Source organism: Geospiza fortis, unplaced genomic scaffold (genome assembly GCF_000277835.1).
Source record: "Geospiza fortis unplaced genomic scaffold, GeoFor_1.0 scaffold40, whole genome shotgun sequence".
NCBI lineage: Eukaryota > Metazoa > Chordata > Aves > Passeriformes > Thraupidae > Geospiza > Geospiza fortis.
Genome location: NW_005054297.1, coordinates 16,185,514 through 16,209,888, shown reverse-complemented (window position 1 = coordinate 16,209,888; position 24,375 = coordinate 16,185,514). Strand labels below are relative to the sequence as shown.

The following is a 24,375-nucleotide window of genomic DNA, read 5'->3' as shown; positions in this document are numbered from 1 at the left end:
TTGCTTCCCATACTCTAAGAGGCTTCTAACTGGCATTAACTGAAAACTGAGATCTGCTTTGTTAGCTTTTAAATGTATTTTTAAAAATACTTATCGTGAGTTCTTTTTAAATAGAATAGGCTTCTCTTTTAAAGTGTAAATTATTGCAACGATGAATTTGAGCTGAATTTAAACAGTTATACTTTTCAAAGTTAATTACTTAGCCTTAAGTAATAAAGGCTGACTTTTTAAAATCAGAAGAGCAATACATAAAAAAGTGATCTGTAGCTAGGAATATATAATTCCATAGCTTTACAAATATGCCCAATACCAGAGTTTTACTGAGAAGTATTTGTAATATCATGCATATTTGCACTCTCTTCTAGGGCCACCGCATCTTAAAACACTGGTCTGGTCTTATATTTCTGACTAGGATAATACAGAGCAACTATTAGAACTTGTTCATCCTGTGAACCACCTGGAACATCAACCCCTTTCACATATAGTCCCCAAAATGCAATATGCCTGATGTACAGTGTAGATTGTATTCATATGCAAGTATCATTCACTGAATTCTGTACTCAAGCTTATATTTAGTACCTTTGGGACTAATGCTTGGACCAATACTACTTCTGGAAAAGAAAAGGTGTCTTGATTTCACCAGGAGCTTCAACCCGACTCACTGCTATACTTATGTAATATACCATTGTTTACTTAGAGGAGTCACTGCTTATTAGCAACCATTTATATGCTTACAGCTACTGCCTATCTAACAAAAAACATGTGTTGTATATATGACTTCTGTTTATTTACTGACCAACCAAAAAAAACCCTCACAGTAGAATACAAAGGATGTTTTTAGCTCACCTAAGAATGAGGACACAGGTTGCCACAAGTGAATAAGCAAGAAGTGTGCCAATAGACATCATGTCCACTAAAGCCTTTAGGTCAAACAGAAATGCCATTACAGCTAAAAAGAAAAAAAAATGGAAAAAAATTCCAGGAGACTGACATAGAATTGCAGCATCATCTACATTGGGAAAGAAATTTAAGATCATCAAGTCTAAGCACAAGTGCCAAGATTAATATTAAAAAGATATTAAGCTAAGATTTTGAAATCTGTCTGCAACATAACTTATTGTGTTACTGACAGCAATATGAATGAAATCATGATAATCCTTGAAACCACATCTTTTAAGCTACTGGTATCATTCCAAACCTAATTCCCTACAGCTGGGAATCTCATTCATATAGACAGGCCTTGATGAGTCCTACAGTCATGCTGCATAATCAAATGTTTGTGTCGGACTTATTTGGATGTAAGCATTTGCACACATATTGTTGAATTTGGGCCATATTAAAAATACATTTTTACAGAATAAAGTTCAGATCCTGCAGCAGAATCTCACCAAAGCTGAAAGGATGGATCCCACTGCTGAACTGAGGAAAAGTCACTGTGATATAAAATTTCTGCTGAGCTAGTAAAGAGCTCTATGTGAAGAGGACTTTCAGTTGTCTCAAATAAAATAGTTTTGTGGGAGGTTTTTTAATAGTTATCTTATTAAAAATAGTTTTCAATTTACCTTCAGGAAGGACCAGTAACATCTCTCAAGAATTAATATTCTTATGATCACTGAACTCAGAGGCAGAAACTTCCATGGCAGTGGAAGTTATTCTAGAAGTCTTATGTTTATAAAAGCTAATGCCATATTGATTTGGAGATTCCGGATTTTTTTTTGTCTATGCTGTTTGCACACAGAAGCACATTCTTTATAAATAAATTAGGAGAAGCTATCAGTAAATGAAAGGCTAATTCCAATTGATTTGAAGTACACCTGCTCAAAGAGCCTCTTAAAGTATTTGTATTTTATTAGTGTTTTTGAGATGCAGATTTTTTGAATCATCAGTAATCTCAACATCAAAAGAAACTATTGAATGTAGTCTCTATACACTGTGTGCATATGCACACCCAAATTATTCTACATGAAAAATATTTGTATTTAATATTTACGGTATGCATTTGTTAATGTATTTGTAGACAGCTGCATAAGTGCACAAACACATGGACACATACTCCCCTGGTATTTAATCATAAAGGAGGAAGCAAAATGGGATTTTCTGAAAACAAGACTGTTGGATTACATAATTTTTATATAATCTGGGAGTCTCTTTTTCCAATTAAGAAAGACCATCCTGTTTTCTTCAATGAGAGTGGATATTCCTAAATCCAAAAAGCAATTTGCAGTGTAGATTTTTGAATACCTCTCTGCTTCTCATGCTCTAAAGAGCAAAGCTGAGGAAGAACAGAACCTACTAAAACCTCATGTACAGTAGCTATATTTAATTTTTAATCCCAGCTTCAAAAGGCTATCCTGTAGCCTGGATGTTCTTTAACTTTAGAAACAAGGTGAAAAATGCCTGCAAGTTTCTTCTTAGTAATTCTTCTATACTAAGAGAAAAAAAGGCAGAGTATTTTTCCACCTCTCTTAGTTCTACTCTAAGAGACAACAGTAGATTCCTTTATGGTGAAACTGGACTGACACCAAAATATTTTGCCATGTGCAGAGGTGTGCCATGGTGATTACCACCTGTGAAAAGGTCAGTCATGTAATAACACGTGACAGCTGCCTCAGCTGTAGTCTTGACAACTTTAATTAGGCACCTTATCTCCTTAACATTTCTTACAGCTGTAAAATTATTCATGCTACAAATGCATAGAAAAGTCAGATAATATAAGCTGTCGCATGCATCCATAATTATTCTGTCAAAGCTATTTATGACCACAAATTACCAAATATGGATTTAAAAAAAAATAGAAGAAGAAATGCTGCCCCAGCAGTAGATAAAACTGTTTTTCCCGTGAGCTGTTGATGCACCAAATTCCTAAGGATTATCTAGAAGCAGTCCAATGTGAGCTGCTGCAGAGCTACAGGCAGGGCTGTGTAACTATACCAATCACTTTACCAGCTGGGTAATACACTATTATTTCTTCTCATCATTCCTGTGATTTCACATAAAGATCTTGATTTCATCCCGCAAAAGTGCACTTCCAAATTCTTATAGGAGAATAAGATAAATTCAAATTTAAAAAAAAACTTGAAATAATAAAAGTAATGCTATGCAATCTATTTGTACTCTGACCAAAGAAAATGGAACTGATAATAACGCTTCATGTGGGAACTATCTGGACAATGACTGTGCCTTTCTGCATTATTGTCAAGTACATAGTTTGAGCAGTTCCAGTCTTGTGGCATCTGAGGATGACCCTGACTATAAATAAAAATATTTTTGTCTCATTCCTGAACCTCTTATTTGAGATAAATTTTAGCCAAAGTTGTAAAAGTTCTAAGGTATGTATTTGATATTTGAATTACTTAAAAAACTTATTTATTTTCCTTTGAGCTAAATACTTCTAAAGCTTCCGTTTTTCCTGGGTGATTAGATATCCCACTGAAATGATGATGAAATTTGGGCACAGCAACCAAATGTACCTCTACAAGAAGTATGAACCTAAGTGAAAGAGTTGTATATTAAGAATTTACCTTAGGAGTTGGCAACAGCTCCCAAAATACTGTTTTGGTAAAATATATGTAGGCACATATGTGTATACATATATGTGCAGATACATAAGCCCCCAACACACACATGCCCCTCAACCACAACCTGGTAAGCCTATACAATCATTTTCTTTGGAAGACAATTTAAAAAATCCTTGTAGTTGACACAAAAGTTGATCCTGCCGCAAATGCATTTTTTTTCTTATATTTCATTTAAAAAAAAAAGGAATTATTTTCCCCCCATTACAGATGGGATAAATATATTAGGTCTACATCAGACAAGGAAGCCCTGTCAGTAGAGCATCAGCCTAAGGGACTCAGATTAAGTAACAAGCTTATTCACCACATGGGGTGAATATTTAATAAAAAAAATTAAAAATTGAATTCTGTGGCATTAAGGCCATCACCACCACCATAATTGGCTTGATCTGATGTTCTTACACCCGTTGATTACTCAGTAATTTTTTTCCCATTGTACATGCAAGGGAAGTTAACAAGCAGCCCTTTTCAAAAATATAAAGTACCATGCACGTGCATAGAGTGTTTAAATCTCAGTTTGAAGTAAAACGGGCTTTGAGAGCTTACCAGAGATGACCCCTGCTGTCAAGGTGGCAGAAACTGGTGCCTGCCTCTTATTCACTTTGGCAAGAAAACTAAAGAGTAAACCATCACGTGCCATGGCAAACAGAATTCGGGGCAAAGGGAACATAGAGCCGAGAAGACTAGAACAGAAAAATGTATAGTTCAAGTACAGGTTATTAAAAGCACAATGCTTTATTGGTAAACCCAACTACACAAAAAGAAAGCTTGGAGGAGTTAATGGGTTTAGGTATAGTTCTGCTTAGGCTCTGTGTTGCTGCTCTTAGGATTTTGTTTGGTCGACTGATGTTCTTGGTTTTGGGTTACTGTTTATTTTCACCCTAGGCTTTGAAAGCACGATAAATCAACAAGTAAAAATCTGAGGTAGAAAAAATTTTTACTGGTAGACTACTTTACCTAGCAACAAGCAGATTTGATCATTTCAGTCCAAAGCAAGTCAAAGCTGCACAAGAGTGGTTTATTTCCATATATTCAATGTGTTTAGCAGTGCACCTTTCTTTACAAGGATCAGCTCTTAGTCTCACCTGCTACTGCACCAGACGATAGAGTAGCAACTAGTGGGGTCTTCGTTTTGGAATTGATTTGAGCTAGACATTTGAAAAGCAACCCATCCTTCGCCATAGCATAGATTACACGTGGTATTGGGAAAATGGATCCAAGAAGACTGAGTAAAAAGCAAACACATGCAACATGGCAAACACAATTCATGCAGAGTTGTATTCATGGACAAAATAAAAAATGTTAATGAATGGCATGTATAGAAACAAAATGTATGGTTGTAAGACAAAACCAGAAAGCCCCATAGCCCAAGGTATTACAGATCAGATACAAATAAGATTTTTTAACTGCAAAGTTGATTTATTATTATTATTATTATTATATCAATTTAGGCAATAAAATTGCTTCATCAGACAGAATTCAGATTAGCAAGATAACTCTCTTCCCATCACCATAGTTCTTGGGCATTAATGGACCAGGAACATGTTCCAGATCACACTAACTATGCAATTAAGCTTTATTATTCCTGGAGAAAGTCTGTCATTCAGCAGCAGCAAATAAATAAGCATAAGCAGCATCCCTTACACTCTATATTTCCATGTAAGCCTGGTGATTAACAGTAATTCAAAGTAAGCACCATAAAAGTGTACTTGGACAGATTAATTCTTTCAATTAAAGCACCTCTAGGCAAGCTGCATTGACTTTTTTTGGAAGAAGTAAAGCTAATTAATTTAGATGTTATTAGAACACATAAAGCTTTTAAACTATTGATAACTTAAAGCTCTTAAACCTACGTCTTAAATTAGGTGGTTTCTTTCCCTCAAAGAGAAATACTTTTAAGTAAGAAAAAAAAAAGGTGAAATCATAGCCAGTATAACCTCTGCAGTAAGCACACAAGTTTTTAACCAGGTGAAGGGTTTCCTTTCTTACTTTAGAGAAGCAACTATATCACATAAAGAAGGCACAGCTCTTACGTGCCACAGGTGCTAGGTACATCCAGTAACGCTTGTGGGACACTAGTATTAAGGGTGGACAGGAGAGAAGTTTTATTGCGAATTAACTGACTTTGATGTATAAGTGTACCTTCCGCAAAGAAGGTACATTCCAAAAAATTCCAGAAGATTTTTGTTGTTTTTGCTTTGTAAGGTTCATTTATCCTACCCTTCTTTATGTGCTGCATACATAATAGCAGTATTAACAAACAATTTACCTGGCAAAACAAGTTCATGACACAGCACAGTAACAGGAAACCAAAAGCAATTAATCCCAATGTTTTTTCTTCATTGTACCTCTAAACTGAGGAGCATGAAATACAGTTTCCTTTGTTTTGTTCTAAACTAACATCAGTCAACAGACTGAAAGATTAATCTCTCCACAGGAGTACATATAATTCGTATATACATTCTTCAGAATACATTGGAAAAAAGAGACTGACAGTTCAAATTTCTAAAAATTTCTTACCATTTCAGTTCACTTTGTTTTCCAGTATTAATTTCTTTAATCTAGTTTCTTACATATAACTTCTACTATTTAACAATGTAAAGAAAAAAAAAATAAATGAAACCCTCCAACCTGAGGGGACCATGACAAATATATATAAGAAAATATAAAGGAAATACCAAAAATAATCACAGGATGAACTATGTAACTGTGACATTCTTCAGTCAGTCCTACATTTCTTTTAGTGTCCTTCTGAAACTACTTCATGTTTCTATCCTCTCCTGCATCTAAATGTTCCTTTCCCTTAAACCATTGCCCACAGTCAACAAAGCCATATTCAGGCTAATGCCTGCAGGGTTATGTAGGAGTGCTGTTAGTGTTGGTGCTTCCACAGGCAACTTGTATTCCTTTGTGGAAAGGCAGGCAGTGCTCCTACCACTGAAGCTCATGGAAATGACTCCTTGCCTGCATAAGCTCATGTAAAAGACTAGCATCAGCATTCTTCTATCCCTAAATTCAAGTATCAAGCAATTTTCTATTTTATTAAAGTGTTTGTATCACATTACAATTGGGGTGTAATATATTTGAACACATAATAATATATATTGTGCCCTCCCTGATCTTTTTAATCAAAATAATATGTTAAGGTACATTCACAATTTCACAAAGGGGAATAAATTATAGTATTTTCACAGCTGTAGCCTACATATCAAATACCCACACAGAAACCACAGGAAGGCATGATGATGTCAGAAGACAGACTGGCTGCTGGAGGAAAACAGAGACAGGCAATGAAGATGAGGAGTGGAGCTAGTTAATCATGTCTTCAATTTTGCCTGCAAATACACTGAGCCCATAAAGCTGCTGAGTCACTGGGAATGGACAGCAAAAAAAATGGGGGAGGTTTAGTTTGTCAGTTAACTTGCAGAGATAACTTGCAGGTCATTGTTTGAAAATACTTATACATTAAAAAAATAGGTGTAATAAGCTTCAACCAAAAAGGTAGAGTTCAATAACAGTACAGTTTAGAAAAAAAGGAGCATAAATTAACACGGCTACTGTCAACTAGACCTGCTTAATTTTAATACTTGCTTATAATACTTATTATTAATTCTTTGCATGGACTCAGCCTTCAAAATGAACACACGAACATACATACAAATGTAATATATTATTCATCAGCTTTTCCCAATAGAATAGTATTTCAATGTCCTTACCTTGTAGACAAAGCACAGAGGGATCCCACTGCTACAACGTATTTAGCAGGACCCCATCCAACATATTCAAATGCTATTGGCAGAGGACTTTTCTCATCTAGCAGATAATACGGCATCATAAGTGTCAGTGCAGCTGAAACCAAGCAATAGGCCATGAAGCAGACAAGTAGGGACACCACAATTCCTATGGGTATGGCTTTCTGAGGATTCTTGACCTCTTCTCCTGAAAAAGGGAAAAGAAAATGCCCCACCAAAAATTTGTACTATATTTCTCCTTCAGCTTTAAGAGACAACATCAAAGACAAATCACTTGTTAATCTAAGTAATGGGAATCACATCTGCAATAGAAGTTTTAAAAACCTGAGTAAAATAAACTGAGACATACAGAACAGAACTCAGTATTTTGTTGTCAGAAATAGTGTTAAAATAGTGGTAAATTAAAGGCCATAAAAAACATTTTATATGCAGAGTATTCCAATCCCGTAATTTTTAGTTATTTACCTACACTTTCAATGTACTCAATATACTCATTCCCTATCAGCCATTGGGAAAGACACCTTATCTCAGAGAACTGTAAAAGTGAGCAGGTGATTAACATTATTTGAGCAGAAAAATTGTATACTAAGCACTTTTCAGACTTAGAAAGCAGCAATCATTTCTTTAGAACAGGAATGAAATTAACAGACCTCCTCCTTCTTCCCAGAAAGATAGCCACATTCAGGAATGAACTTAGACTCAGTCTACATTCACTGAAAGAGCTTTGGAAGAAAGCAAAGTAAGAAGAGTAGACAGATTATTATATTTTTTCTGGTTCTTTGGAGTTTTTTGTTGCAAAAATATCCCCATGTTAAACATATATACACACACGTATAAATACTATACCAGTTGTTGCAATGCAGTCAAATCCAACAAAAGCATAAAAACAGGTTGCAGCACCAGCCAATGTTCCTGTGAAACCATATGGCATAAAGCCACCACTCCCATACACACTTGTCACATTTTCATAGGATGAGCGGTTCCTATAAAGAACAAAAATACAGCAGGAAGATAACTTTTCCCCCCACATTATAGGTAGGTTAAATACATGCACCCTCCTACCCTAGAACTCTGAAAAAAACGTTTAAATGTTCTCATCATGACAGAGGTCTGCTATACGAAACTGCAAGAGATGACATTTTTATGTCCAAGCTTGTAAAAAAGAGAAGAATAATAGCAAAAGGAAGAATGTCTGAATCAAGTAACTATCACCTTACTTGCTTTGAAGTTTGTGACAAAACATTCAAACACTAACAGTGTTTATTATAATAAAGCATGTGTAAGAGGAAACTGCTTGGAATATGAGAAAGTAAATAGATTTTTAAAAATTACTCTGTTACTGCAGTCAAGTTTCTGAGATATTCTTCACTTTTCTTCCAGTTGTCAGCTTCACCTTTCACAAACCCAGAAATAATAACGAAGACTAGGACCAAGATGTTAATAGCAGTGAAAATTCTATTCACCCATGCAGACTCTTTTACTCCAAAAGATAAAAGACCTGTAAAATAAAAACATTTTATAGATGTGAATGGCTCATTATACTAATAAAATGGCATTTAAAGAAGGGATACATGTAAAAGAAGGTATGTGTGTGTGCATGTGTGTGTGTATATATATATATATGCACGTACTGTGAATAATACTTAAAAAAATCACCCACCAGATTTTTAAAAAAGCGTTATCACAAACTTCCTAGACTCTTTAACAGCATGACAATAGGCAAATATATTGGAAACCACAAAAGAGAAAGCTTCTTCTTTAAGTATTTAAAAGGGTTTTTAGCAATGGCTACTTTTTACTTCTCAGCGATGCCAATCCATATCTCTGTTTTATGCCATGGAGTAAAAGTAGCTACAAGAATTCTATGCTTTGTAAAAACAGATTGGTAGAATATATTCCTTTCAGAAGAATTATCTGTTAGATTAAGAAAAGAAGCAGAATTATTAAATTAACAATATGACTGACTCTACATTTTTCAGGGCACACCCATCAGAGTGTGCTTCCTAGTTCATTAATAACAGCTTTAAAAGAAATGCACACCTCATGTTTGTAACACTGATGCATTGAGATTCTAGAAAATAGTCAGATACAAAATACACATGGCTTTAGATTACAGAGTAGAACATTTAAACAATCTGAAAGTTATTCCATCAGGATTCTACTTTATCAGTAGATTTGTAACAATTTTAAGTGTTAGAGTGTTAGCAGTTTAATGAAGCAGGCAGTGAGCAGATCAGGAAAAATTAAATACAGTTGGAAAGTTTCCACAGGTCTTTTGCTCTCTAAGCACTTCCACTAACATCACATACATACTTTCCCTCATTATTTAGAGATTAAGTCTGAAAACTTTAAGCCTCTCAAAATAATGTCTAAAAGGTTTCTGACTCTGCTAATGAGATATTTGCTATCTTATCAGAACATAGAAATTATCTTCTGAGCTGCTCGGGTTTTCTTCACCAATGACATTTTATTGAAATAGATGTATGCTTTCTTCAGCTCAATTTTTCCCAAAAAGGCAGTGTCGCAATTAGCCTAATGCAGTGTGAATCGTAGTCTGTGCATTTTTAAAGTCCTTTCATTATCAAAAAAAACCAAACCAAAACAGAACAAAAAACACCAAACCCTACACAAAAATAAACCCAAACTAACCCCAAAATTAAACAAAGAAAACTCAAATTGCCTCTCCAGGTGTCCATGATCAGAAGCCAAACCCTCAGTGACTGAACTAAGTATAGGAAGTTATTCTTTTATGTACAGAGACCTAATAAATCTTCACATGCACTGATCACTCATTCCAGCAGTAGGTAGAACAGAAATGTTTTCCTCTGTCAAAAAATCCCCACTCAGAACAAGAGAACATGTTATATACATATAACTTAGTTTCACTTTCCAGAGAAGAAAAGCTTCTGCTTTGGTTTAATCCAAAGAGAGACTGAGCATGACAAGTACATGAGATATGGGTAAGACCTCTACTGAATATTGAAATGCTTCTAGTATTGCCTGAAAACAAACTGCACACTTTAGAATACACTTCCCGCTTCCTTCACTCCCAGTGCCAGTAGGAACATTTCAATACGGTAAATAATTGTTAAACACAAACATGGAAGTAAGTTGCAGTATTTTTGAGCTTTCTGATTCCTCAAATAGGAGGTGGCTAGTGTCAGTGTTTGTGATTTAAAAGCATGGTACATGAGTAAAGACAAAAATAGGACTTGGAAGAGTAAACAGGAAAGGTTTACTCAGGTTTCAAACTGGTCTGTTGGTCCATATAAGTACCTCGGGGTGCCCTTTAGGTCAGCAAACTCTAGGATAAACAACTGAAGACTTAAAAAGGGGAACTTTATTTTATACCAAATAAGTGAACAATTTAGGTGGAAAAACCCCCTTACAAATGCCCACTACATGCCCAATATATAATTTAAGGAGACCACATCACCAAACTACAGAGCTTAACCTCCAGGCCACTCCAGAGGCATTTACTGGTGACAGAGCCATGAAAACACTGAGAACTGTGTAATTTTCCTGTTACCATAAATCTGTATAATGGGTTTAATTGAAAAAATTACTGACAAGTGATTAGTTCATACCTCAGTTTCAAGGGAAGAGGGTGCATGTGAAAATGTGGTTATATACATGTAATTCACAGAGCCATTGTGCCAGTACCAAATGTGGCTCTGAACTTCCTTAAGGTATTTCTGATGCAAAACGCCACGATTTAGGACTTTTAACTGTAAAATATCACAACCATCATAAATTAAGCCATATATTTTCTTACCTGATAAAAGTAATATAAGGAGTACAGCAAAGAAGTCAGGATACTCTGCTAGCCCAGAGTAATTCATTTTGAAGTAGGCACTGAAGAAATGACCAATCCGTTTTCCAAGAAGTTCATCAAAGGTGCCACTCCAGGCTCTTGCAACACTTGATGTACCTTCATGAAACACATGCATGTTTAGGGTTTTACATCCATACAGTGGGATACAGCTACTTCTACTGCAAAGGAAACAAAACTAAGCCTGTTGCTACTTGTATTTTAAAAAGCAGAGCCTGTCACGTTTTTTTTGATGAAGAATTTTAATGTTTAAGAATTTTGCTTGTTAAATGGTAACAAGTTTTTCTAAAACTAAAATATACAAATTTTTTTTGCCTCATTTATTCCCAAAATATTGCAGAAATTATTTCTTTGTCATTTATGCCTGATCTTGGATGAAGCTTATTCCAAGCTATTTCAGATTTCCATGACATATGTTAAACAATAAAAAGTAACATAAGAAAGCGCTTTAAGAAAGAACATAACAGAAAGTTTGCCCACCTGTAAGTAAAGCAAAAAAAATTACTAGCAAGACATATGGCATTAGAGTCTGTATTTAAAATTAATACACTCCTGTGGCAAAGAGTGCATGGCCAAATACAATTTGGCCAATCTTATTCGTATAACTCTCCTCTCAGGAAATACATTTTAATACAATGCTGGAGAACATCAGTTTTGTAATGATTTGAGTAACCATCCTGTAGGTACACACCTAAAGCTAAGCATGTTCATACACAAAATTAATGGAAGTTTGGAACACATTCCTCCAGGAGAAATAATTTTTAAATCCAAAAATGTTATCTCTGCTGAAGCACTGAAATAGCTGTTTGACTATCTGCCACATAAGTACTGATTTTACTCAACTCTGGTCAACTTTGTGTTTTATAGGATTACCTGATAGGACAGCACTTAATTAGCACAATGATATAGTAGCAAGTTAGTACTTAAACACCATGACTTTCCAGTAAGATACTATAGTGGAGTCCCTGTAAATGTCCTTGCTGTATATATTTTTTTTAAAGTGCTTATTGATTTTATTGACATTATTTTTGCTGACCAAAGATGGTAAATAAATCTTATTTATTCTTGTGCATCATCACAGAATTGTCTGACACAATCTTCATACAAGGTATGTGGTTCATATGTCACACTGTTAAAAAAATATCTTGCAAAAAACCTGTTTGCAATGGCGATGCACAGAAGGAAATAACCTAATCAAATTATTTTGGTTATTTCACCTCAGCAGGACTAAAAAGAAAGAGTAGCTAAGCGTAGAGACAGAAAAAGAGCCCTAAGTCTGTATCTTTTATCTGCTGTCTCAGAAACCCCTGGGAGCGGTGTTTGCTCTTTAGCTTACCTATGATATAGGATAAAACGAGGTTCCAGCCAGTGATAAAGGCCCACAGTTCACCTACTGTAACGTAAGTGTACAAATACGCAGAACCAGTCTTGGGGACACGAGCGCCAAATTCAGCATAGCAGAGACCTGCCATCACAGACGCAATGGCAGCAATGAGGAAAGAAACAATGATGCTAGGTCCAGAATCAGATTTGGCCACTTCTCCAGCAAGGACATAGACACCAGCACCAAGGGTACTCCCTACTCCCAGGGCTACCAGGTCCAGGGTTGATAAGCATCGGCACAGCTTGGTGTCCTCGAGGCTTTCACCGCCAATGTTCTTCTTCCGCACCAGACACCGAATAAAGGACAGAGCTGTTCCACAGGGCAACATGGTGGATGTGGAGCTCTGAAATAAAGGAAATTATTCCAGAATGCAAAAGGTAGTGCAGACTCTGGTGAAAAACAATGGGAAAAAGTATTTGCATGAAGAACTTTAATCACATCTACTAACTAATATATTAACACTGTTTTGTGACATTATATAAGATGGCAGGTGCTTTTTCCCCAGGAAACAAATTAGGGATACACTATTCCTAATTTTACATGTAGCATTTATGTCCCGAGTGAAAGAGATCCATTATCCTTCGGTTTATTACACTGCTGTAAAAAAGAAGAAATTGTTTGTAATTATCTGCTAATGGCCACTTCTTAACCACTTCTAAAACAGACACAGACTATTATCTCATATATCATAGAGCCTTTTAAGATAAGGATCAACACCAGCATAAAGAAGGGGTTTTGGGATCTAAAACTAAGACTATAAACAGCAAAGTTTAAAATACATTATTCTGAGAGCACCAATTCAATATCCTTTTGTCTTCAAATGCATGGCTTTTGCCTTTAGAATTTGCTTCAGTAAGAACTGCTTGAAAGCAGATTAAAATATTGTTTCTACTCTCTCACATACCAGTGAAATTTCTCAGATCTAATTATCCTTACAAGACATCTTTCACACCTCTGCCTAACAATCATCTAACAAAACCTGATGGGCTAACCCTTCATCCCATGCCAGCTGCAGGTCTTCAATATTCTCAGTGCCTGTCACAGTGGGGGATGTGATCAGCTCTAGCACACAAGCTCAGATTCTGTGACCAACCCGGTCCTGGAGGCCAGCAGGTGGGCAGTGCCTCTCTGGCTTGTGATATGGGTGCCTGCTAGGAGCAGCTGTGATCCAGCTTCCCAACTAAAACAAATGGTCACTGAGGGTCCAAAGCATTTGCTTGGAAGGGATGACATGGGCATCCCATAGAAAATATTATTTTGAAGAGGCAATATTAATGTACAAGTTCTGTCTTCATGTATTTGTTTGAATTGTATCGTTGATGGCTAAGAGTTTGGTATGACCATCTGTCATCTTCCCAAACTGATGTTTGTCTTTGCAACTCATACAATAAATATCTATACTCTGCTCATGATTTGTTAAGTGGAACCCTCCTGGGAACTGAAAATCTATTTAATTTAGACAAAGATATTCTGCTGGTTTATTTCTTCCTGGTCTGTATCAGTTTGCTAGAAGAGTAAAGGACATTTCTACTCACACTAGCTCAATCCACTAACAGTGAGGACTTTGTATGAAGATGGATAGCTCAATTAACAATGCTTGATCCTAAAACAGAGAGTCAGAAGCAGAGAGTACCAGGAACTCTGCCATCCCTATACAAGATTGCTTGGGGGGAAAAAAATCGCCAGAGAAGAGAAAGAACATTTTTACCCTACACCTGTAATAGCTCCCCAAGTACACTCAAACATGCCACTTCTGCCTTCAAAGAACACCCTTAAGAAAAAAGGTCTCTATTCCCTCTTAAGTAAAGGGAATTTGACAAAGGGTAATGAATGGAATTGAATAGCTGTGGATAGTGATACTTAATCCCCTTAGAAAAGTGATAGGTGGCCCAGGACAGTGGAAGGAGACAGACAGGCAAGTTTCCAAAGCTCTGCTCCAATTAGGCAGTCCTTTCAGCACACCAGAGACTGCTGAAGCTGCCCATGGTATGCAGACTCGCCCACTATGAAAACCTCACCAGTTACAGAACTCTGATGATATTGAGGTCAGCAGAGATCCCCATCTTCTAAGGGAATTAGCATTGAACTGTTCAGGCAAAATTCCCTGCTGTGTCTCCTGAGCTCTTCAGGGAGAGCAGCCTTTCTTCGGACCTGAGGCTAAGGCACTCCACTCCCACATAGCCAGGTTTCTTTTTCCTGGGCTGTACTTGGACGAATATTCTGAGGCCACTTTTCCCCCCCACCCCAGTGATGGTTCTGAAGCTGTATCTTAGGATGTTATATTAACATGCTTACTAGTCTGCAGCCCATGTGACAGGCAGCAACACTCTTGTGACTCTCCATGCCCTTCACCTTAGCAATTTCAATGTTGCAGAAACATAGCCTTTTTAAAGGAATTATTTCTCCCTCCCCCCAGATAATATTTCATTTCATAATTCATTAACATGAAAAAATACTCTGGCAGATCTTGTTCTTAGACCGCTAAGGAATTTCCAAGACTCTCATTATTCAAATGGCATTTCAAATTGTTTTGCTTCCCTGCCATTTGGGACAAGAAGTCCCAAAAATTGTACAGCCATTTACTGCAGTGGCCAGTAAGTCATATTATATTATAGTTATCTCTGCTATTATATTGTAATATCTCTGTAATATTGTATATTGTAATATCTGGATATTATGGTTTTCTCTGCTGAGAAGGAATCTCTATGGCAAAATAGGAGGAGTTTTTCTGCTTCTGATTTCTGCTTCTTGGGAGAGAAAGGAGGCTAGTTCTTGCTAGTCACAAGCCAGTAAAAGACACCTCTTCTGACAGAAACTCAGCCTTTCTTCTTTAGCCTTTAGAAACTGGATCACAACCAAAGACAAAGTTCAGTATACAAACTTTGTGTCGGTAGAGGGGAAAAAAAACCACCTCATGCATGGCAAACTTCTCTTTGTAAGTATATCCATCCTAACAGGGACTTGACAAACAAATGTCCTTTTACAATCACTGGAATCCAGCACATCTTCCACAGTTTCCTACACTTAGTACGCCTTAGTATTCATAGCAAAATATGCCTGAACCCTGCTTCACAACTTCTGCTGGTGCGTGCCAAGTTCAGCACTGCATCTCAGGCATGGCCCTCTTTCAGATTTGGCTGAGACATTCCAAGACTTCATACTTGATAAGACAGCAGGAAGAACTGATGAGCTTACAAAGATATTTGGCTTCATACAGGACCAAATGACATAGCCATGAGGTGACAAGTGTCTTCAGAAATAACTGACAAGTGTAATCGTTTTCTGAGGTGTCTCTTGTAAAGCAGATCCTTTAATGCATTACCCCTGCAAGAGAGCAGCCTGAGCAATGGCTCACTGCTGGTATGTGCTGACTCACAAGCAGTTTATCAGAACAGAGGCAGAGCCCATCTCATGCTAAAATACAAACCTACAGTAGCAAAGAAGGTAACAGCTGGGTGTGCCTTTTGGTGGCAGCATTGTCCTAGACAAGCTTATACTGACTGCCACCACACACTCTTCTTATATGGGGTCTTATTCCTGCAGACCTACAGATCTTCTTTCTGAGTTGGACAAATAGCAGGTTTTTTTTCTGCTGATCTTTATGGCAGAGAGGAAAATGAAGTAGGGTAAATGAGTGTATTAAAAATAATCTCTCCTACTTTTTTATTAGCCGGTTTCGGTATTTTCCTAACTGCTCCTTTATTCTTCCTCCTTTCCCTGCTGCAGCCTCACTGTGCCTCACCCTAGCACACGACTGTGGGCTCTGCTTCATCTTGGCCTCTACTGCTGTGAGCTCTGCCAGTGCTGGCCTGGGCCCCTGCTGAATGTGCTGCACATTCAGAGCACTGGCTCTGCTCTGAGCCTTCCTGGGAAGGCACATTTGACAGCTTGGGAAAGGGGGTTTTTGATAATTACACCGGGTAATCAATCAAGAAGGAAGTGAGTGCTTTTGAGGCATCTCTGGTGCACCTGTTCTACATTTCTTGGAGCAGAGTTGGATACCTGCTTGCCTTTGAACAGCAGTGTTAGGCATGTAGGCTGCAAGGACCACCAGTCAGGGTGGGCTGTGTTGTTCATGCAGTTCAAACAGAAAAAATATTGAATCCTCACCTTATACAGAGTTTTAAAATAGGCAATGAGTGATAGAAACCACAAAGGAAAAACCCCTTGAACTCACCAACAGTATGCAGTTATTTCTAATTAAGGTGTGGAGACAACCTGATTAGTGTCTCATGCAATCCAGACTGTGCTAGGCTCCTCTTTGAAGTCTGTTTTACAGAGAGCGCTGTGCCACAAGCACAGCAAGTTTCACTGCGTGTGCACACAAGTTCCACTGTGTGCAGCAGCAGGAGCTGGCACGCTCCTACTGCTGCACACAGGTGAGGTGGCAGCTCTTTGGCTCCCATCTGCTGGGTCACCAGCTCCTGAAGGATCTTTGGACCAAGTTTTAATTTAGCTACAGGTTACGCTACAAACACCAAATACACCTCCAACAGTTCTTCAAAAAAGGCAAGGCTCAGTTCAACTGCCTTAACCTTGAGGACCAATGATCAGCCCTTATGGAAACCTCCTCCTTCCTTGAAGGAATTCCTAGAGAGAACTGCTAAGCTATCCACACTACAGTTTAGTCTGACCCCTTCAACCACCTTCAGCAAAGATACAGCAAGGAGGAGAGTAGGACATAATTTAGACAGGAAAGGAACTTGACAGATTTATCTAACAGGGGGAGGATAAAACAAAACAAAACTTTTTTATGTCTAGTGGACTTTCATAGTATTTGACAGAGTACCTGAATAAGCAGGTATTTCTCCAAATCCTTTTGTTCTTTATTGTCTTGGTTAATTTTTTTCTCTACAGCATCTGCTGATAAAATAATCTCAATTTCAGCCTCTCCCGGCCAATTGTAAACCAGGTAATTTTAATGCCTGTCCGCTACATATCTGAATGCCACACCAAGAAGATGAGTTCAACCTTACAATTCATACCAGCTTTTTGTTCAGGTGGATGATCAGGAACATTTAATCATCATTTGTTGTTAGCCCTCTCCTGTCAGGAAATGTTTGGTGTCAAAAAATGTGTAACTAAAAACACAAGGGACAAAGTCTCTGTATCTGCAAAGATTATATTAATATTTAAACCTGCTTTGATTGCTCCAAAGTAATATAAAATTTACACTTCTACAAAGTATTTTTCATGTAAAAATAATCTAATCTAACCTCCTATCCCATACAAAAATCAAAAAATATGTGGATATTGGAGCAAAAAAAGGTAACTTACATCATGTGCCAATAATTTTATTTCCATTAAAATAAAATTTTAATTTGATTGTCTCATACATGGTTTAAGTTAGTACACATTAAACCCAAGCTACACATGGGAAAATCCAAAGTTTTGCTGCAGTTGCCATTCAACTTTTCCCACAAATTTTTCCATTAAAATTAAAAAAAACCCCATAAAAATCTCATGTGGAAAACAAATGTTATAAAGCAATATGAAACCTCTGAAAGTTTTAGTACTGTTGAGATTTATGTTTAATGACTTTTGCCAAAATAAAATAAAAATATTTTACTCAAAACTATTCTCTTGAGCTAGTATTATATAATATACTATTAATTTTAGATGCAGTAGTTAAACATGTTAAACAGCATACTAATTAAGGATGAAATACTCCAATAAGTTTGTAACATATAGAAAATGGGAAAATATAAGTATATACTGGTTAATACAGATTAATTTAGCATATTTTTTCAGCCTCATTTTTCCTAAAAAACCTGTAAAAGTTTATGCATTTTTTCCTATTAAGTACATGCGGCATTATTCAAAATTGCAGTACTACATTTATTAGGTCTTCTGCAATAATATATGAAAGTAAGGTCTTGTGAAATAATGCAAGTAAAAGAATACAGAGATGAAGCAAAACTAGGTATAGTCTATGATTTGCGTGTGTGTACACACATGCACAGGCAATATATTATTTTACTGCAAGTGTCCTAAAAATCCATGTGGTGGCAAAGACTTTCACAAAACTCCTAACGGCTTAAAAGATTTATAGTATTGTATTTCAATAATAAACCATAAAATTGGAAAGCAGCACCTATAACAGAAGTATAAGATCCATAAAAGGGAAAAGCAATCAAGTTTTATCATTCAAAAACCAGAACCACCTTCTAGGCAGACTGGGAAGGAAAATATAACTGCATCTTCTATATATTAACACAGAATCTTTACCAAAGACAGAATAATGCTGTAATGTAAACAAACTGCATACCACAGCTCTTGCTACGCAGACAGCACATATGTTAAAGGCAAGGTTCCCTAAGATAACCTAGGCTGCTTTCAGGTTACTTCTTTCAGCTTAAACTTCACTACTAACCTGATTCAGAGCAATTTCTGCTGGGCAAATTTCTGCTCCTCTTACTCAGTCCCGAACTCCTGCTGTCATAAATAGAAGAGTAATGACTTGAAGTGATTTTATTAAAAGACTTGCTTTAAAAGCCAGCTGCAGACGGTGTGGGAGCCCTCAGCGCTGAGGGGTGGGGAGGCTTGGCTGCCCAGGTGATTGGAGGGCTGCTAGCAGGCTAGCTATTTGCCCAGCCAAGAGGCAGGGAGGGAAGGAGGGAATCTCACTGGCGTTCACATAAATCCTACCCACTCTTCATGTCTTCAGTGCACAAAACCCAACCAGAATACCACTCCCCGCATTTAAAATGCCTATGTCAGGGAAACTAGTCACACATCCTGAAGGAAATGCATGGGGAAATCCCACTATGATACCCTTCCAGTGCCCATGTGAAAAACAAACTGGTTTTGAAGCATATTGAAGGATGTTTTGTGATGTTTTGAGACCTGAGTAAATTTCAGAAGAATATATGTAATTTTGAAAGTATTGTTGTGGCTGGAAGGAACACAGAAGGCAGTATATTTACAGAGATGGGTTAGAGCCCATTCTGTTGAACTGGGGTAGATGTACCATAGATGATCTTCTCCTTTGTATGGCTTGAAATGAAAAATGCTGACAACTGGACTTAGAACAAGTCAAACACTTCAGTGACACAACCAATAAATAAATCTGAATATCTTAAAAATTAGCTTCCAGAATAAACCAAACCCCAATGTATAATGTACAGCTCTATTTTTATTACTTCCAATGGCAGACAACCCCAATCTAAACAAGTAATAGTATTTCCAGCCAGCATTGTTCACATCATATTGTTTCCTTCTAAACACTCATGTTTCACTTTATTTTTGTTCAGCTAACATAACATAAACATTGCAGAGAAAAGCGCTATGCTTCTCATCATTAAAAGGTCTTTCCTAGGAAAATAGGCAGAAAAACACATTGTGTAGCAGCCAGCTGCAACTTTCTCTCAGCTTTTACTCTTCCGTTAGTGTAAAGTCTGCCAATGCTCCAGAAGCAGAGCATTTTTTGCTTCATGAATAGCCCTACTTCCTGCAACCACACACAAGGGAAGAATACAAGCTTTCCTCAACTCTCCAAGATCCAAGGAGAAATGCATCCAAGAAAGTTTGCTTCACAAGGATGGGCTGACATCACCCAAGCCAATTATCTTCTGACAGGCAAAAACATATTAAGAGAAAGGGTCTTTTTTGCTGAAGGTCTGCTGATGACCACACTAATGCTTCTCCTCATGTTGACCTCATCCTTGTTAAAGATGAACTTTATCTCTTTCAGTCAGAAGATAGAAACAAGAAGTTATGCCAAGGTTAGGTTTCTTGTGCAGAAATGCATGACAATCACTTTTAAGGAACATCACTCTGACCTGTGACAATATCTAGGCAATATCTTTTTTTTATCAAACTAGCACTCTCTAACAAGTCCATGAGTGACTCAAGAATTACTCAGATGGTTCTTGAATATCTCCAGTGAAGAAGACTGTGAATCTCTCTGATCAGTCTCCGACAGTGCTCTGGTCACCTGCACAGAAAAGAACTTCTTCCTTGTATTTAGCTAGAACTTCCTGTGCATAGTTTTTTGCCCTTTGCCTCTTATCTCTTATCTTTGCCTCTTATCTTTTTGCCCTTTGCTGCTTATCTTCTATCTGTGATAACAATTCATCCCTGGTAGCACCACTACACCTATGGATCATTACAATGACAGGACTGGGCTGCTTTGGTTTGTCTAACTTTCTAAAACTTAATCCTGAGAACAGTAGCACACAGAAGCCACACTGCTAAAGGCATTCAAACCTAGACCCCTCCTGGCTCCCAGTCAAGAGGCAGGGAGCACACTGGCTGGTGAAAAAAAGTGGCTTACATCTGTGCCACCTCGACCTAGAGCACTGGGGGTAGATCAGCACGTCCCCATTACGCAGTGTTTGGATCAAAGGTCCCATGGACAGACACTCAGGCATAGTTTTGGGTGTGTTTTCAGTAACACATGCTAAAAACTAACATGTTGCCACCCAGCAAAGGTCATTTTTGTAGATTCAGTTGAGAGGTGTATCTGTGTGGCTGAGGGTGTGTGACAAAGCAGCATGAGAGAGACGATCATAAAGGGCTGGGTCTAGTGGGGGATCAGTGAAGGACGCTCATCAGACGTGCTGCTCTTTGGGCAAGACTGAGCAGACAGTGCTGTCTGGAGGCAGCTTCCTGTGTAGCAAACCCAGCTTCTCTATCAGAGGAGATTGCTGTTTCTCTCCAGGAAAGAGCTGTGGTAGATCCACTTTTTGGCTCCCAGTTTCCTTCCAGTTACAAATCCAGCTGTGTTTGGACCAACAACATTAAGTTCTGACTTTTCTGCTCAGAAACTACATCACTTGGATTAATCTGAACAGCCTCATCCAAGACATCTCTGCTTTACATACCCCAAGGACTTTCGTGGCACATTCTTTGCATTAAAAAGTTGATCAGGAATTCTCTTCTTGCCAGGAAGCAGCTGGCCACATTAGAGGGAATTATCTGAAGGACAAAACTATTTTATATTATTTTCCCATGAAAGTCTCCTTTTAAGACTTTCCCTTAGAGTATATTTTTATACAGTTACACAGAAATTCACGCTCAGGGGATTTTAATTTTACCAAAAAAAACTCCCAAACAAATAATTTTGAGAGACTTGCACAAACTGAAACAGAGTTCTCAGATGCCCAAGTGACAAAGTGATTAAAAGCTGCTCTGTTGTTGATTCTGACTTGTCTCACAGGCACAGCCTCACAGCTAGGGGGTGTGGAGTTTTACATAACTAGAAGTGCTAATTGTGCACACGCATATCCATGTGCTTGCCCATGTAACTCGCCAAAGTTAAACATGAACAAAAGTGCTTGCAGGCCCAGGCCTTAGTGAACCATGGCAATCTCTCCACTTTGCAACCAACTGTAACAAACTCAACTTTTGTCATGCACAATGAAAAAGAAACACAACGTATTTTGTACACTTTGTGCAGCTCTGACAGGTTATGAGAAGATGTACTGGTATTCATAAGAGAATTCATCAAGTAGCCAGAAAGAATCTTTTCAAGATAAAGTAATTACATTTTAGTGGTTCTGACTTGTGGTTTTGAAAATAAAAATCCAGTGCAATCTGTGTGCTAATCTACACAAGATGATCATAAATATTCAAGAAAGAAAAAATCTTTAGAAAGCTCAACAGTAGTGTAGGCTGTCTCTATAACGTTATGACAGGATCATTTCTAAAGAGAATCAATTACAATTCAACACTTTTTAAAGGACTTTCTATTTATTAAAATAAAAAAATGTTTATTTTAGATTGCTTCTCATGGTTTAAGCAGATTACTGAAACTAGTTCCTACAAAAAAATCCTGAATTTCTGTAAAAGAAATTTATAAAAAATAAACACATACTACTAGACTAATCCAGGCAGGACGAATAAACCGGAAATCCTGCATAATTTCATATGTAGCAGAAAGAAGGGCTACATTAGCACAAATTCCAGTTATTTTTTAAATCCAGGAATGAGTTATTTAACCTAATATTAAGCATGTCCCAAACAGCTACTAGCTGCCATTTGCTGAATTCCAAATATTCCCAGGGGTCTAAGGGAAATTTTTGTAGTGTTGACTCACAGTGCTGTCCCTTAAGTCTAAAATCAGATTTTTTGAGAAGGAAAGTAACTATTTAAAGCCATACTTTCTATTAAAAAAATCCACACATCCTCTTTTGACCTTGCATGCGGAATAAATATAGATAGGAAATTTAGATTAAAAAGTCTGTAATATGTACAAAGAAAAACCAAGAAAATCAAATTTAGAACTAAGACTTGATCTGTAATTGAAAATAAACTATATGCTATGTCTTGCCAAAACTGAAATGATTCTGTTTGCATCTCCCTGGACACCTGGGAAAGGTGTGTCAGGTGCAGCTCCACATTGCAGCTTGGGCAGGAGCAGGAGAAGGCACCCCCAGCCAGCTGAAGCATGAGTACACTTCTCCCTCCGAAGCAGGAGGTTACAAACAGGCTTTCAGTAAGAGCAAGGACAAAGATCTAACAGAAAACAAACTATAAAGGCACGGTTGATTTTTTGCAGTGTAAGCTATTGGGTAACATCTTACTCGGCTTTATTTTTATAAGCCTGTTAGAAATTACAACATATTGGACTGAAGGAAATGTTAAAAAAAAAGTATTCCATTTCTGACAACAGTCCATGTTTGAGAGAACGTGTGATTGCACATCTAAAGGCCATTTAGGTAGGTAATTAGGCACATTTCATAGAAATCATCCCAGCCTATGTAAATTTAAATGACATTTAAAAGTAGTACTTAATGTCAAAAAAGACAGAACACTAAGCTTTTTTACCCAAATAATGAGGCTCTGGCTTATTAATTATTAAAAGTTGTATTATCAAGTACAGAGATAACAGTTTTTTAGTTGTTGTGAATGTGCTTCATTTGTGCTCTTCAAGATCACCCTGTTCTAGTTATCACTTTCATCACTACCTGAATTAACCAATCCTTCTATAATATAGGACTTCCTTTGACTTACTGTTTTTCACCCCAACCAATCAATCTCTTTCCTCAGTTTACTTGGATGTTCTATTGCTGGAATATTGGTGAGGGGTTTTTTTATTTGTTTGTTTGTTTTTTCAGGAGGTTTTTTTTTTTTTGCTGGTTTGTTTGGTGTTTTTTTCCTGGTTTTGTTTTTATTTTTCTTTAAGAATTTTTCAACTGGAAAAGCTAAAAATTATCTTTTTTCTGTACAAAAAAGGGAACTCTTTCCAGTTACTATCTTTAATGAACATTTTTTTCCTATAAAAAATAGTTTCATCCAGAAAATTTCTATTAACTCCATTCCTACTTAACAATCACTTTCCCTTCTGAAAAATGACATGAAGGTTGTTTTTTTCACTTACTCTTTTTAATCAGTAACAGAGCTTTACCTTTCACCCCATGGTTACCAAGTTTTCAGTAACAGCCTCTTGTGTAAAACACAAGCAAAAGCCTCTCAGAAAGTTAAATAAGATCAATTCCCTCTATTCTGTTCTGTTGAAAACCTGACAGAATCAAAAAATAAAACTCTGAAAAATGAATAGACATGTATTTACAAATATAGTCATGGAATATTTTTTTCAGTGATGTTAGGAAAGATACACAATGACAGCAAGATCAAATTTAAGTCCCAAACATTTCCCTGATGAAAATTTTACTAATTTGCATGAAAGCTGGTGATTCTCTAAAAGGGACTTAGACACTGGTTTTAAAGTAGAAATAGTGAGAATTCTTTCACTTGCATAAAATCCTGAGGTTGCTTCTAGAATGTCTATAAGGTCTGTATTTTTTAAATGGCTTTGCTTGTGCGTTCCTGGGCGCTTCCACAGGGGAGTTGAAAGCCCCCCAAAACAGCCTAATTTCATGGTGCAAG

At 37.1% G+C, this 24,375-nt stretch overlaps 1 protein-coding gene across 2 annotated transcripts in view; it reads right to left on the bottom strand.

The window, feature by feature from the left end:
- Nucleotides 1–12,886, bottom strand: part of SLC7A2 (solute carrier family 7 member 2) — a 15,568-nt gene extending 2,682 nt beyond the window's left edge. Inside the window, exons 1-7 of one of the 2 annotated variants that reach the window (XM_005415507.2) lie at nt 12,496–12,886; nt 11,103–11,258; nt 8,660–8,825; nt 8,174–8,310; nt 7,292–7,514; nt 4,661–4,800; nt 847–949 (exon numbers count right to left, since the gene is read on the bottom strand). In XM_005415507.2, the coding sequence (XP_005415564.1) occupies nt 847–949; nt 4,661–4,800; nt 7,292–7,514; nt 8,174–8,310; nt 8,660–8,825; nt 11,103–11,258; nt 12,496–12,871 (1,301 nt within the window). In that variant the 5' untranslated portion in view covers nt 12,872–12,886. Of the gene's footprint in view, nt 1–846; nt 950–4,121; nt 4,259–4,660; nt 4,801–7,291; nt 7,515–8,173; nt 8,311–8,659; nt 8,826–11,102; nt 11,259–12,495 lie in introns of both variants that reach the window. The other variant, XM_014311881.2, reaches the window with a different exon arrangement.
- Nucleotides 12,887–24,375: the final 11,489 nt, after the last annotated feature.